We start from the raw sequence: 16,299 nt of genomic DNA on the forward strand, positions 1-16,299 counted from the left end.
AGAAATCATTACATTTCCTAGCGACATGGGGATTCCGAGTCACAGCCACCAAATGAAATGGGGCCAATTCAACAGAACTCGAGATGGATATGAAGTTGATTTTCCTCCCTGGCTGCTATCAGCAAGCAAGGTTGTCTCGGCAAAACGGAGCTTTTGGTCCTTCAGAGCTCTCAAATGGAAAACTAGGAAAGAGACAGCAACGCCTTTGCTACTGCTGCTGCAGACGTGGAAAAGTCAAACTGGGTCAGAATGCCATTCCAAGGCCAGAAAAGAGCAGGAAACGTTGTGCAGAAGCATCTTTGCTTGCTGGAAGAAGAGGAAACTGAACAGGCCTTCTCCTCTTAGCAAACCGACAAACCAACGTGCCGACAAGCCACAAGACGGAAGTGTCACCCACTCCAGTGTCTACAGCACTTGCAGGCAGTGATGGGATGTTTGGGGCTGAAACAGCTCTTGTGCTGAGCACTGTCCTGCAGGGATTGATGGAAATCTGCCTGAAGGTCCCTCAAGAGCTTCCCTATGTCCAGGCTGAAAAACCCCCAGCACCTCCTCACTGGCCTTGTGCTCCACCCCCTTGCCCAGCTCCCGTGGCCTTCTCTGCACACGCTCCAGCCGCTCCATCACTTTCTGCTTCCCAGGGTCTCATCGCTGCACACAGCACTCCAGCTGTGGCCGCAGCGCTGCCCAGCACAGGGCGAGGCTCACTGCCCTGCTCCTGCTGCCCCACAGCTGCTGACACAGGCCACGATGCCCTTGGCCTTCTTGGCCACCTGGCCTCACGCTGCCTCGTCTTCAGCGGCTCAGGATCGCCAGCCCTGCGTCCTTTTGGCCCACGCAGCTCCCCAGCCACAAAGGTGCCCATTTGACTCAGCTACAGCATGGACCACTTCAAGATGGCCTTCCTCTTCTGAGCAGCACCAGACAGCAGTCAAGGACTTGCAGCTTTACCCCCACTCCAAGCTCCAAAGCTGCAGACTACACCAAAATATGCATCAACAGAAACTGGCTGCTTCTGCTTTTCGCCTCACGAGGCGGCTTCGCAGCTCCGCTCTTGGTTTCTTTGGCTGCACGGGACAAGAATGGTCCTCCACAGCTGCAGGGACAACACAGTCCTCACCTGGCCGCTCATCAAAAGCCAAAAGACAGCTGGCCCAAAAGAGACTGTACAAGCAAGGAAACTGCAGACGGGTTTCACACGCCAAGCACACCTTTCCAAAAAGGGCAAACAAAGCAAGCCCTGGCACCTCCAGCACTACCTTCTTTTGTTCTTGGCCACAGCACTGCAGAAGCCCAGAGACAGAGCTTTCCCAAGCCAAGCAGCCAGATGCTCTCCCAGAGGCACCAGCCCTTTGCTGCCCCAACATGACAGGTCAAAGGGCAAGTTCTGCTGGCGCGGCCCAGAGAAATCACGAGGTCCAGGCAGGACTCCAGCACTCAGCATCCTCAGCCAGCAACAGCAACATGCTGGCCGCTCCGAAACTTGCACCTCTGCCTCGCTCTAACGACAGCGTCACACACAACTGGCACTTACAGGTCCAGAGAGTCCTGGTGGGAGCACGGATGGAGGCTGGCAGTCATCCGCCTCAGTTTGATCCTCTTTGGCATCTTTGCCAGGAGCAGCGGGAGCCGGGGGAGAGACGGCAGATGGTTCTGACATCTGTGGCAAGAGAGAAGCATGAGGGACACACTGTTACCTGTCATTTAGAACCTCATTTCTTTTCAGATCTACCACCACATCTTCTAAGGAGAAATCATTACATTTCCTAGCGACATGGGGATTCCGAGTCACAGCCACCAAATGAAATGGGGCCAATTCAACAGAACTCGAGATGGATATGAAGTTGATTTTCCTCCCTGGCTGCTATCAGCAAGCAAGGTTGTCTCGGCAAAACGGAGCTTTTGGTCCTTCAGAGCTCTCAAATGGAAAACTAGGAAAGAGACAGCAACGCCTTTGCTACTGCTGCTGCAGACGTGGAAAAGTCAAACTGGGTCAGAATGCCATTCCAAGGCCAGAAAAGAGCAGGAAACGTTGTGCAGAAGCATCTTTGCTTGCTGGAAGAAGAGGAAACTGAACAGGCCTTCTCCTCTTAGCAAACCGACAAACCAACGTGCCGACAAGCCACAAGACGGAAGTGTCACCCACTCCAGTGTCTACAGCACTTGCAGGCAGTGATGGGATGTTTGGGGCTGAAACAGCTCTTGTGCTGAGCACTGTCCTGCAGGGATTGATGGAAATCTGCCTGAAGGTCCCTCAAGAGCTTCCCTATGTCCAGGCTGAAAAACCCCCAGCACCTCCTCACTGGCCTTGTGCTCCACCCCCTTGCCCAGCTCCCGTGGCCTTCTCTGCACACGCTCCAGCCGCTCCATCACTTTCTGCTTCCCAGGGTCTCATCGCTGCACACAGCACTCCAGCTGTGGCCGCAGCGCTGCCCAGCACAGGGCGAGGCTCACTGCCCTGCTCCTGCTGCCCCACAGCTGCTGACACAGGCCACGATGCCCTTGGCCTTCTTGGCCACCTGGCCTCACGCTGCCTCGTCTTCAGCGGCTCAGGATCGCCAGCCCTGCGTCCTTTTGGCCCACGCAGCTCCCCAGCCACAAAGGTGCCCATTTGACTCAGCTACAGCATGGACCACTTCAAGATGGCCTTCCTCTTCTGAGCAGCACCAGACAGCAGTCAAGGACTTGCAGCTTTACCCCCACTCCAAGCTCCAAAGCTGCAGACTACACCAAAATATGCATCAACAGAAACTGGCTGCTTCTGCTTTTCGCCTCACGAGGCGGCTTCGCAGCTCCGCTCTTGGTTTCTTTGGCTGCACGGGACAAGAATGGTCCTCCACAGCTGCAGGGACAACACAGTCCTCACCTGGCCGCTCATCAAAAGCCAAAAGACAGCTGGCCCAAAAGAGACTGTACAAGCAAGGAAACTGCAGACGGGTTTCACACGCCAAGCACACCTTTCCAAAAAGGGCAAACAAAGCAAGCCCTGGCACCTCCAGCACTACCTTCTTTTGTTCTTGGCCACAGCACTGCAGAAGCCCAGAGACAGAGCTTTCCCAAGCCAAGCAGCCAGATGCTCTCCCAGAGGCACCAGCCCTTTGCTGCCCCAACATGACAGGTCAAAGGGCAAGTTCTGCTGGCGCGGCCCAGAGAAATCACGAGGTCCAGGCAGGACTCCAGCACTCAGCATCCTCAGCCAGCAACAGCAACATGCTGGCCGCTCCGAAACTTGCACCTCTGCCTCGCTCTAACGACAGCGTCACACACAACTGGCACTTACAGGTCCAGAGAGTCCTGGTGGGAGCACGGATGGAGGCTGGCAGTCATCCGCCTCAGTTTGCTCCTCTTTGGCATCTTTGCCAGGAGCAGCGGGAGCCGGGGGAGAGACGGCAGATGGTTCTGACATCTGTGGCAAGAGAGAAGCATGAGGGACACACTGTTACCTGTCATTTAGAACCTCATTTCTTTTCAGATCTACCACCACATCTTCTAAGGAGAAATCATAACATTTCCTAGCGACATGGGGATTCCGAGTCACAGCCACCAAATGAAATGGGGCCAATTCAACAGAACTCGAGATGGATATGAACTTGATTTTCCTCCCTGGCTGCTATCAGCAAGCAAGGTTGTCTCGGCAAAACGGAGCTTTTGGTCCTTCAGAGCTCTCAAATGGAAAACTAGGAAAGAGACAGCAACGCCTTTGCTACTGCTGCTGCAGACGTGGAAAAGTCAAACTGGGTCAGAATGCCTTTCCAAAGCCGGAAATAGCAGGAAACGTGCAGAAGTATCTTGGCTTGCTGGAAGAAGAGGAAACTGAACAGGCCTTCTCCTCTTAGCAAACCGACAAACCAACGTGCCGACAAGCCACAAGACGGAAGTGTCACCCACTCCAGTGTCTACAGCACTTGCAGGCAGTGATGGGATGTTTGGGGGTGAAACAGCTCTTGTGCTGAGCACTGTCCTGCAGGGATTGATGGAAATCTGCCTGAAGGTCCCTCAAGAGCTTCCCATTGTCCAGGCTGAAAAACCCCCAGCACCTCCTCACTGGCCTTGTGCTCCACCCCCTTATCCCGGTTCCCATGGCCTTCTCTGCACACGCTCCAGCCGCTCCATCACTTTCTTCTTTCCAGGGTCTCACCGCTGCACACAGCACTCCAGCTGTGGCCGCAGCGCTGCCCAGCACAGGGCGAGGCTCACTGCCCTGCTCCTGCTGCCCCACTGCTGCTGACACAGGCCACGATGCCCTTGGCCTTCTTGGCCACCTGGCCGCACGCTGCCTCATCTTCAGCTGCTCAGGATCGCCAGCCCTGCGTCCTTTTGGCCCCCGCAGCTCCCCAGCCACAAAGGTGCCCATTTGACTCAGCTACAGCATGGACCACTTCAAGATGGCCTTTCTCTTCTGAGCAGCACCAGACAGCAGTCAAGGACTTGCAGCTTTACCCCCACTCCAAGCTCCAAAGCTGCAGACTACACCAAAATATGCATCAACAGAAACTGGCTGCTTCTGCTTTTCGCCTCACGAGAAGGCTTCGCAGCTCCGCTCTTGGTTTCTTTGGCTGCACGGGACAAGAATGGTGCACCACAGCTGCAGGGACAACACAGTCCTCACCTGGCCGCTCATCAAAAGCCAAAAGACAGCTGGCCCAAAAGAGACTGTACAAGCAAGGAAACTGCAGACGGGTTTCACACGCCAAGCACACTGTTCCAAAAAGGGCAAACAAAGCAAGCCCTGGCACCTCCAGCACTACCTTCTTTTGTTCTTGGCCACAGCACTGCAGAAGCCCAGAGACAGAGCTTTCCCAAGCCAAGCAGCCAGATGCTCTCCCAGAGGCACCAGCCCTTTGCTGCCCCAACATGACAGGTCAAAGGGCAAGTTCTGCTGGCGCGGCCCAGAGAAATCACGAGGTCCAGGCAGGACTCCAGCACTCAGCATCCTCAGCCAGCAACAGCAACATGCTGGCCGCTCCGAAACTTGCACCTCTGCCTCACTCTAACGACAGCGTCACACACAACTGGCACTTACAGGTCCAGAGAGTCCTGGTGGGAGCACGGATGGAGGCTGGCAGTCATCCGCCTCAGTTTGCTCCTCTTTGGCATCTTTGCCAGGAGCAGCGGGAGCCGGGGGAGAGACGGCAGATGGTTCTGACATCTGTGGCAAGAGAGAAGCATGAGGGACACACTGTTACCTGTCATTTAGAACCTCATTTCTTTTCAGATCTACCACCACATCTTCTAAGGAGAAATCATTACATTTCCTAGCGACATGGGGATTCCGAGTCACAGCCACCAAATGAAATGGGGCCAATTCAACAGAACTCGAGATGGATATGAACTTGATTTTCCTCCCTGGCTGCTATCAGCAAGCAAGGTTGTCTCGGCAAAACGGAGCTTTTGGTCCTTCAGAGCTCTCAAATGGAAAACTAGGAAAGAGACAGCAACGCCTTTGCTACTGCTGCTGCAGACGTGGAAAAGTCAAACTGGGTCAGAATGCCTTTCCAAGGCCAGAAAAGAGCAGGAAACGTTGTGCAGAAGCATCTTTGCTTGCTGGAAGAAGAGGAAACTGAACAGGCCTTCTCCTCTTAGCAAACCGACAAACCAACGTGCCGACAAGCCACAAGACGGAAGTGTCACCCACTCCAGTGTCTACAGCACTTGCAGGCAGTGATGGGATGTTTGGGGGTGAAACAGCTCTTGTGCTGAGCACTGTCCTGCAGGGATTGATGGAAATCTGCCTGAAGGTCCCTCAAGAGCTTCCCTATGTCCAGGCTGAAAAACCCCCAGCACCTCCTCACTGGCCTTGTGCTCCACCCCCTTGCCCAGCTCCCGTGGCCTTCTCTGCACACGCTCCAGCCGCTCCATCACTTTCTGCTTCCCAGGGTCTCACCGCTGCACACAGCACTCCAGCTGTGGCCGCAGCGCTGCCCAGCACAGGGCGAGGCTCACTGCCCTGCTCCTGCTGCCCCACAGCTGCTGACACAGGCCACGATGCCCTTGGCCTTCTTGGCCACCTGGCCGCACGCTGCCTCATCCTCAGCTGCTCAGGATCGCCAGCCCTGCGTCCTTTTGGCCCACGCAGCTCCCCAGCCACAAAGGTGCCCATTTGACTCAGCTACAGCATGGACCACTTCAAGATGGCCTTCCTCTTCTGAGCAGCACCAGACAGCAGTCAAGGACTTGCAGCTTTACCCCCACTCCAAGCTCCAAAGCTGCAGACTACACCAAAATATGCATCAACAGAAACTGGCTGCTTCTGCTTTTCGCCTCACGAGGCGGCTTCGCAGCTCCGCTCTTGGTTTCTTTGGCTGCACGGGACAAGAATGGTCCTCCCCAGCTGCAGGGACAACACAGTCCTCACCTGGCTGCTCATCAAAAGCCAAAAGACAGCTGGCCCAAAAGAGACTGTACAAGCAAGGAAACTGCAGACGGGTTTCACACGCCAAGCACACTGTTCCAAAAAGGGCAAACAAAGCAAGCCCTGGCACCTCCAGCACTACCTTCTTTTGTTCTTGGCCACAGATCTGCAGAAGCCCAGAGACAGAGCTTTCCCAAGCCAAGCAGCCAGATGCTCTCCCAGAGGCACCAGCCCTTTGGTGCCCCAACATGACAGGTCAAAGGGCAAGTTCTGCCGCACGCTGCCCAGAGAAATCACGAGGTCCAGGCAGGACTCCAGCACTCAGCATCCTCAGCCAGCAACAGCAACATGCTGGCCGCTCCGAAACTTGCACCTCTGCCTCGCTCTAATGACAGTGTCACACACAACTGGCACTTACAGGTCCAGAGAGTCCTGGTGGGAGCACGGATGGAGGCTGGCAGTCATCCGCCTCAGTTTGATCCTCTTTGGCATCTTTGCCAGGAGCAGCGGGAGCCGGGGGAGAGACGGCAGATGGTTCTGACATCTGTGGCAAGAGAGAAGCATGAGGGACACACTGTTACCTGTCATTTAGAACCTCATTTCTTTTCAGATCTACCACCACATCTTCTAAGGAGAAATCATTACATTTCCTAGCGACATGGGGATTCCGAGTCACAGCCACCAAATGAAATGGGGCCAATTCAACAGAACTCGAGATGGATATGAAGTTGATTTTCCTCCCTGGCTGCTATCAGCAAGCAAGGTTGTCTCGGCAAAACGGAGCTTTTGGTCCTTCAAAGCTCCCAAATGGAAAACTAGGAAAGAGACCGCAACGCCTTTGCTACTGCTGCTGCAGACGTGGAAAAGTCAAACTGGGCCAGAATGCCATTCCAAGGCCAGAAAAGAGCAGGAAACGTTGTGCAGAAGCATCTTTGCTTGCTGGAAGAAGAGGAAACTGAACAGGCCTTCTCCTCTTAGCAAACCGACAAACCAACGTGCCGACAAGCCACAAGACGGAAGTGTCACCCACTCCAGTGTCTACAGCACTTGCAGGCAGTGATGGGATGTTTGGGGGTGAAACAGCCCTTGTGCTGAGCACCGTCCTGCAGGGATTGATGGAAATATGCCTGAAGGTCCCTCAAGAGCTTCCCATTGTCCAGGCTGAAAAACCCCCAGCACCTCCTCACTGGCCTTGTGCTCCACCCCCTTGCCCAGCTCACGTGGCCTTCTCTGCACACGCTCCAGCCGCTCCATCACTTTCTGCTTCCCAGGGGCCCACCGCTGCACACAGCACTCCAGCTGTGGCCGCAGCGCTGCCCAGCACAGGGCGAGGCTCACTGCCCTGCTCCTGCTGCCCCACAGCTGCTGACACAGGCCACGATGCCCTTGGCCTTCTTGGCCACCTGGCCGCACGCTGCCTCATCCTCAGCTGCTCAGGATCGCCAGCCCTGCGTCCTTTTGGCCCACGCAGCTCCCCAGCCACAAAGGTGCCCATTTGACTCAGCTACAGCATGGACCACTTCAAGATGGCCTTCCTCTTCTGAGCAGCACCAGACAGCAGTCAAGGACTTGCAGCTTTACCCCCACTCCAAGCTCCAAAGCTGCAGACTACACCAAAATATGCATCAACAGAAACTGGCTGCTTCTGCTTTTCGCCTCACGAGAAGGCTTCGCAGCTCCGCTCTTGGTTTCTTTGGCTGCACGGCACAAGAATGGTGCACCACAGCTGCAGGGACAACACAGTCCTCACCTGGCCGCTCATCAAAAGCCAAAAGACAGCTGGCCCAAAAGAGACTGTACAAGCAAGGAAACTGCAGACGGGTTTCACACGCCAAGCACACCTTTCCAAAAAGGGCAAACAAAGCAAGCCCTGGCACCTCCAGCACTACCTTCTTTTGTTCTTGGCCACAGCACTGCAGAAGCCCAGAGACAGAGCTTTCCCAAGCCAAGCAGCCAGATGCTCTCCCAGAGGCACCAGCCCTTTGGTGCCCCAACATGACAGGTCAAAGGGCAAGTTCTGCCGCACGCTGCCCAGAGAAATCACGAGGTCCAGGCAGGACTCCAGCACTCAGCATCCTCAGCCAGCAACAGCAACGTGCTGGCTGCTCCGAAACTTGCACCTCTGCCTCGCACTAACGACAGCGTCACACACAACTGGCACTTACAGGTCCAGAGAGTCCTGGTGGGAGCACGGATGGAGGCTGGCAGTCATCCGCCTCACTTTGCTCCTCTTTGGCATCTTTGCCAGGAGCAGCGGGAGCCGGGGGAGAGACGGCAGATGGTTCTGACATCTGTGGCAAGAGAGAAGCATGAGGGACAGACTGTTACCTGTCATTTAGAACCTCATTTCTTTTCAGATCTACCACCACATCTTCTAAGGAGAAATCATTACATTTCCTAGCGACATGGGGATTCCGAGTCACAGCCACCAAATGAAATGGGGCCAATTCAACCAAACTCGAGATGGATATGAAGTTGATTTTCCTCCCTGGCTGCTATCAGCAAGCAAGGTTGTCTCGGCAAAACGGAGCTTTTGGTCCTTCAGAGCTCTCAAATGGAAAACTAGGAAAGAGACCGCAACGCCGTTGCTACTGCTGCTGCAGACGTGGAAAAGTCAAACTGGGTCAGAATGCCATTCCAAGGCCAGAAAAGAGCAGGAAACGTTGTGCAGAAGCATCTTTGCTTGCTGGAAGAAGAGGAAACTGAACAGGCCTTCTCCTCTTAGCAAACCGACAAACCAACGTGCCGACAAGCCACAAGACGGAAGTGTCACCCACTCCAGTGTCTACAGCACTTGCAGGCAGTGATGGGATGTTTGGGGGTGAAACAGCCCTTGTGCTGAGCACTGTCCTGCAGGGATTGATGGAAATCTGCCTGAAGGTCCCTCAAGAGCTTCCCATTGTCCAGGCTGAAAAACCCCCAGCACCTCCTCACTGGCCTTGTGCTCCACCCCCTTATCCCGGTTCCCATGGCCTTCTCTGCACACGCTCCAGCCGCTCCATCACTTTCTGCTTCCCAGGGGCCCACCGCTGCACACAGCACTCCAGCTGTGGCCGCAGCGCTGCCCAGCACAGGGCGAGGCTCACTGCCCTGCTCCTGCTGCCCCACAGCTGCTGACACAGGCCACGATGCCCTTGGCCTTCTTGGCCACCTGGCCGCACGCTGCCTCGTCTTCAGCTGCTCAGGATCGCCAGCCCTGCGCCCTTTTGGCCCACGCAGCTCCCCAGCCACAAAGGTGCCCATTTGACTCAGCTACAGCATGGACCACTTCAAGATGGCCTTCCTCTTCTGAGCAGCACCAGACAGCAGTCAAGGACTTGCAGCTTTACCCCCACTCCAAGCTCCAAAGCTGCAGACTACACCAAAATATGCATCAACAGAAACTGGCTGCTTCTGCTTTTCGCCTCACGAGGCGGCTTCGCAGCTCCGCTCTTGGTTTCTTTGGCTGCACCAGACAAGAATGGTGCACCACAGCTGCAGGGACAACACAGTCCTCACCTGGCCGCTCATCAAAAGCCAAAAGACAGCTGGCCCAAAAGAGACTGTACAAGCAAGGAAACTGCAGACGGGTTTCACACGCCAAGCACACCTTTCCAAAAAGGGCAAACAAAGCAAGCCCTGGCACCTCCAGCACTACCTTCTTTTTTTCTTGGCCACAGCACTGCAGAAGCCCAGAGACATAGCTTTCCCAAGCCAAGCAGCCAGATGCTCTCCCAGAGGCACCAGCCCTTTGCTGCCCCAACATGACAGGTCAAAGGGCAAGTTCTGCTGGCGCGGCCCAGAGAAATCACGAGGTCCAGGCAGGACTCCAGCACTCAGCATCCTCAGCCAGCAATAGCAACATGCTGGCCGCTCCGAAACTTGCACCTCTGCCTCGCTCTAACGACAGCGTCACACACAACTGGCACTTACAGGTCCAGAGAGTCCTGGTGGGAGCACGGATGGAGGCTGGCAGTCATCCGCCTCAGTTTGATCCTCTTTGGCATCTTTGCCAGGAGCAGCGGGAGCCGGGGGAGAGACGGCAGATGGTTCTGACATCTGTGGCAAGAGAGAAGCATGAGGGACAGACTGTTACCTGTCATTTAGAACCTCATTTCTTTTCAGATCTACCACCACATCTTCTAAGGAGAAATCATTACATTTCCTAGCGACATGGGGATTCCGAGTCACAGCCACCAAATGAAATTGGGCTCATTCAACAGAACTCGAGATGGATATGAAGTTGATTTTCCTCCCTGGCTGCTATCAGCAAGCAAGGTTGTCTCAGCAAAACGGAGCTTTTGGTCCTTCAGAGCTCTCAAATGGAAAACTAGGAAAGAGACAGCAACGCCTTTGCTACTGCTGCTGCAGACGTGGAAAAGTCAAACTGGGTCAGAATGCCTTTCCAAAGCCGGAAAAGAGCAGGAAACGTTGTGCAGAAGTATCTTTGCTTGCTGGAAGAAGAGGAAACTGAACAGGCCTTCTCCTCTTAGCAAACCGACAAACCAACGTGCCGACAAGCCACAAGACGGAAGTGTCACCCACTCCAGTGTCTACAGCACTTGCAGGCAGTGATGGGATGTTTGGGGGTGAAACAGCCCTTGTGCTGAGCACTGTCCTGCAGGGATTGATGGAAATCTGCCTGAAGGTCCCTCAAGAGCTTCCCATTGTCCAGGCTGAAAAACCCCCAGCACCTCCTCACTGGCCTTGTGCTCCACCCCCTTATCCTGGTTCCCATGGCCTTCTCTGCACACGCTCCAGCCGCTCCATCACTTTCTGCTTCCCAGGGGCCCACCGCTGCACACAGCACTCCAGCTGTGGCCGCAGCGCTGCCCAGCACAGGGCGAGGCTCACTGCCCTGCTCCTGCTGCCCCACAGCTGCTGACACAGGCCACGATGCCCTTGGCCTTCTTGGCCACCTGGCCGCACGCTGCCTCATCTTCAGCTGCTCAGGATCGCCAGCCCTGCGTCCTTTTGGCCCACGCAGCTCCCCAGCCACAAAGGTGCCCATTTGACTCAGCTACAGCATGGACCACTTCAAGATGGCCTTCCTCTTCTGAGCAGCACCAGACAGCAGTCAAGGACTTGCAGCTTTACCCCCACTCCAAGCTCCAAAGCTGCAGACTACACCAAAATATGCATCAACAGAAACTGGCTGCTTCTGCTTTTCGCCTCACGAGAAGGCTTCGCAGCTCCGCTCTTGGTTTCTTTGGCTGCACGGCACAAGAATGGTGCACCACAGCTGCAGGGACAACACAGTCCTCACCTGGCCGCTCATCAAAAGCCAAAAGACAGCTGGCCCAAAAGAGACTGTACAAGCAAGGAAACTGCAGACGGGTTTCACACGCCAAGCACACCTTTCCAAAAAGGGCAAACAAAGCAAGCCCTGGCAACTCCAGCACCTTCTTTTGTTCTTGGCCACAGCACTGCAGAAGCCCAGAGACAGAGCTTTCCCAAGCCAAGCAGCCAGATGCTCTCCCAGAGGCACCAGCCCTTTGCTGCCCCAACATGACAGGTCAAAGGGCAAGTTCTGCTGGCGCGGCCCAGAGAAATCACGAGGTCCAGGCAGGACTCCAGCACTCAGCATCCTCAGCCAGCAACAGCAACATGCTGGCCGCTCCGAAACTTGCACCTCTGCCTCGCTCTAACGACAGCGTCACACACAACTGGCACTTACAGGTCCAGAGAGTCCTGGTGGGAGCACGGATGGAGGCTGGCAGTCATCCACCTCACTTTGCTCCTCTTTGGCATCTTTGCCAGGAGCAGCGGGAGCCGGGGGAGAGACGGCAGATGGTTCTGACATCTGTGGCAAGAGAGAAGCATGAGGGACACACTGTTACCTGTCATTTAGAACCTCATTTCTTTTCAGATCTACCACCACATCTTCTAAGGAGAAATCATTACATTTCCTAGCGACATGGGGATTCCGAGTCACAGCCACCAAATGAAATGGGGCCAATTCAACAGAACTCGAGATGGATATGAAGTTGATTTTCCTCCCTGGCTGCTATCAGCAAGCAAGGTTGTCTCGGCAAAACGGAGCTTTTGGTCCTTCAGAGCTCTCAAATGGAAAACTAGGAAAGAGACAGCAACGCCTTTGCTACTGCTGCTGCAGACGTGGAAAAGTCAAACTGGGTCAGAATGCCTTTCCAAAGCCGGAAAAGAGCAGGAAACGTTGTGCAGAAGTATCTTTGCTTGCTGGAAGAAGAGGAAACTGAACAGGCCTTCTCCTCTTAGCAAACCGACAAACCAACGTGCCGACAAGCCACAAGACGGAAGTGTCACCCACTCCAGTGTCTACAGCACTTGCAGGCAGTGATGGGATGTTTGGGGGTGAAACAGCCCTTGTGCTGAGCACTGTCCTGCAGGGATTGATGGAAATCTGCCTGAAGGTCCCTCAAGAGCTTCCCATTGTCCAGGCTGAAAAACCCCCAGCACCTCCTCATTGGCCTTGTGCTCCACCCCCTTGCCCAGCTCCCGTGGCCTTCTCTGCACATGCTCCAGCCGCTCCATCACCTTCTTCTTTCCAGGGTCTCACCGCTGCACACAGCACTCCAGCTGTGGCCGCAGCGCTGCCCAGCACAGGGCGAGGCTCACTGCCCTGCTCCTGCTGCCCCACTGCTGCTGACACAGGCCACGATGCCCTTGGCCTTCTTGGCCACCTGGCCGCACGCTGCCTCATCCTCAGCTGCTCAGGATCGCCAGCCCTGCGTCCTTTTTGCCCATGCAGCTCCCCAGCCACAAAGGTGCCCATTTGACTCAGCTACAGCATGGACCACTTCAAGATGGCCTTCCTCTTCTGAGCAGCACCAGACAGCAGTCAAGGACTTGCAGCTTTACCCCCACTCCAAGCTCCAAAGCTGCAGACTACACCAAAATATGCATCAACAGAAACTGGCTGCTTCTGCTTTTCGCCTCACGAGGCGGCTTCGCAGCTCCGCTCTTCGTTTCTTTGGCTGCACCAGACAAGAATGGTGCACCACAGCTGCAGGGACAACACAGTCCTCACCTGGCAGCTCATCACATGCCAAACGACACCTGGCCCAAAAGAGACTGTACAAGCAAGGAAACTGCAGACGGGTTTCACATGCCAAGCACACCTTTCCAAAAAGGGAAAACAAAGCAAGCCCTGGTAACTCCAGCACTACCTTCTTTTGTTCTTGGCCACAGCACTGCAGAAGCCCAGAGACAAAGCTTTCCCAAGCCAAGCAGCCAGATGCTCTCCCAGAGGCACCAGCCCTTTGCTGCCCCAACATGACAGGTCAAAGGGCAAGTTCTGCTGGCGCGGCCCAGAGAAATCACGAGGTCCAGGCAGGACTCCAGCACTCAGCATCCTCAGCCAGCAACAGCAACGTGCTGGCCGCTCCGAAACTTGCATCTCTGCCTCGCTCTAACGACAGCGTCACACACAACTGGCACTTACAGGTCCAGAGAGTCCTGGTGGGAGCACGGATGGAGGCTGGCAGTCATCCGCCTCAGTTTGCTCCTCTTTGGCATCTTTGCCAGGAGCAGCGGGAGCCGGGGGAGAGACGGCAGATGGTTCTGACATCTGTGGCAAGAGAGAAGCATGAGGGACAGACTGTTACCTGTCATTTAGAACCTCATTTCTTTTCAGATCTACCACCACATCTTCTAAGGAGAAATCATTACATTTCCTAGCGACATGGGGATTCCGAGTCACAGCCACCAAATGAAATGGGGCCAATTCAACAGAACTCGAGATGGATATGAAGTTGATTTTCCTCCCTGGCTGCTATCAGCAAGCAAGGTTGTCTCGGCAAAACGGAGCTTTTGGTCCTTCAGAGCTCTCAAATGGAAAACTAGGAAAGAGACAGCAACGCCTTTGCTACTGCTGCTGCAGACGTGGAAAAGTCAAACTGGGTCAGAATGCCTTTCCAAAGCCGGAAAAGAGCAGGAAACGTTGTGCAGAAGTATCTTTGCTTGCTGGAAGAAGAGGAAACTGAACAGGCCTTCTCCTCTTAGCAAACCGACAAACCAACGTGCCGACAAGCCACAAGACGGAAGTGTCACCCACTCCAGTGTCTACAGCACTTGCAGGCAGTGATGGGATGTTTGGGGCTGAAACAGCTCTTGTGCTGAGCACTGTCCTGCAGGGATTGATGGAAATCTGCCTGAAGGTCCCTCAAGAGCTTCCCATTGTCCAGGCTGAAAAACCCCCAGCACCTCCTCACTGGCCTTGTGCTCCACCCCCTTGCCCAGCTCCCGTGGCCTTCTCTGCACATGCTCCAGCCGCTCCATCACCTTCTTCTTTCCAGGGTCTCACCGCTGCACACAGCACTCCAGCTGTGGCCGCAGCGCTGCCCAGCACAGGGCGAGGCTCACTGCCCTGCTCCTGCTGCCCCACTGCTGCTGACACAGGCCACGATGCCCTTGGCCTTCTTGGCCACCTGGCCGCACGCTGCCTCATCCTCAGCTGCTCAGGATCGCCAGCCCTGCGTCCTTTTTGCCCATGCAGCTCCCCAGCCACAAAGGTGCCCATTTGACTCAGCTACAGCATGGACCACTTCAAGATGGCCTTCCTCTTCTGAGCAGCACCAGACAGCAGTCAAGGACTTGCAGCTTTACCCCCACTCCAAGCTCCAAAGCTGCAGACTACACCAAAATATGCATCAACAGAAACTGGCTGCTTCTGCTTTTCGCCTCACGAGGCGGCTTCGCAGCTCCGCTCTTGGTTTCTTTGGCTGCACCAGACAAGAATGGTGCACCACAGCTGCAGGGACAACACAGTCCTCACCTGGCAGCTCATCACATGCCAAAAGACACCTGGCCCAAAAGAGACTGTACAAGCAAGGAAACTGCAGACGGGTTTCACACGCCAAGCACACCTTTCCAAAAAGGGAAAACAAAGCAAGCCCTGGCAACTCCAGCACTACCTTCTTTTGTTCTTGGCCACAGCACTGCAGAAGCCCAGAGACAGAGCTTTCCCAAGCCAAGCAGCCAGATGCTCTCCCAGAGGCACCAGCCCTTTGCTGCCCCAACATGACAGGTCAAAGGGCAAGTTCTGCCGCACGCTGCCCAGAGAAATCACAAGGTCTAGGCAGGACTCCAGCACTCAGCATCCTCAGCCAGCAACAGCAACATGCTGGCCGCTCCGAAACTTGCACCTCTGCCTCGCACTAACGACAGCGTCACACACAACTGGCACTTACAGGTCCAGAGAGTCCTGGTGGGAGCACGGATGGAGGCTGGCAGTCACCCGCCTCAGTTTGCTCCTCTTTGGCATCTTTGCCAGGAGTAGCGGGAGCCGGGAGAGAGACGGCAGATGGTTCTGACATCTGTGGAAAGAGAGAAGCATGAGGGACACACTGTTACCTGTCATTTAGAACCTCATTTCTTTTCAGATCTACCACCACATCTTCTAAGGAGAAATCATTACATTTCCTAGCGACATGGGGATTCCGAGTCACAGCCACCAAATGAAATTGGGCCCATTCAACAGAACTTGAGATGGATATGAAGTTGATTTTCCTCCCTGGCTGCGATCAGCAAGCAAGGTTGTCTTGGCAAAACGGAGCTTTTGGTCCTTCAAAGCTCCCAAATGGAAAACTAGGAAAGAGACAGCAACGCCTTTGCTACTGCTGCTGCAGACGTGGAAAAGTCAAACTGGGTCAGAATGCCATTCCAAGGCCGGAAAAGAGCAGGAAACAATGTGCAGAAGCATCTTTGCTTGCTGGAAGAAGAGGAAACTGAACAGGCCTTCTCCTCTTAGCAAACCGACAAACCAACGTGCCAACAAGCCACAAGACGGAAGTGTCACCCACTCCAGTGTCTACAGCACTTGCAGGCAGTGATGGGATGTTTGGGGGTGAAACAGCCCTTGTGCTGAGCACTGTCCTGCAGGGATTGATGGAAATCTGCCTGAAGGTCCCTAAAGAGCTTCCCACTGTCCAGGCTGAAAAACCCCCAGCACCTCCTCACCGGCCTTGTGCTCCACCCCCTTGCCCAGCTCC

At 54.9% G+C, this 16,299-nt stretch overlaps 1 protein-coding gene across 1 annotated transcript in view; it reads right to left on the minus strand.

The window, feature by feature from the left end:
* The window catches only part of LOC132322470 (basic proline-rich protein-like), a 42,729-nt gene that overhangs the window by 14,012 nt on the left and 12,418 nt on the right, over positions 1 to 16,299 (minus strand). The window contains exons 9-16 of the mRNA XM_059836956.1: positions 15,499 to 15,624; positions 13,752 to 13,877; positions 10,262 to 10,387; positions 8,515 to 8,640; positions 6,768 to 6,893; positions 5,021 to 5,146; positions 3,278 to 3,403; positions 1,532 to 1,657 (exon numbers count right to left, since the gene is read on the minus strand). Of these exons, the coding sequence (XP_059692939.1) occupies positions 1,532 to 1,657; positions 3,278 to 3,403; positions 5,021 to 5,146; positions 6,768 to 6,893; positions 8,515 to 8,640; positions 10,262 to 10,387; positions 13,752 to 13,877; positions 15,499 to 15,624 (1,008 nt within the window). The remainder of the gene's footprint in view (positions 1 to 1,531; positions 1,658 to 3,277; positions 3,404 to 5,020; positions 5,147 to 6,767; positions 6,894 to 8,514; positions 8,641 to 10,261; positions 10,388 to 13,751; positions 13,878 to 15,498; positions 15,625 to 16,299) is intronic.

This window comes from Haemorhous mexicanus, chromosome Z (genome assembly GCF_027477595.1).
Source record: "Haemorhous mexicanus isolate bHaeMex1 chromosome Z, bHaeMex1.pri, whole genome shotgun sequence".
Lineage (NCBI taxonomy): Eukaryota > Metazoa > Chordata > Aves > Passeriformes > Fringillidae > Haemorhous > Haemorhous mexicanus.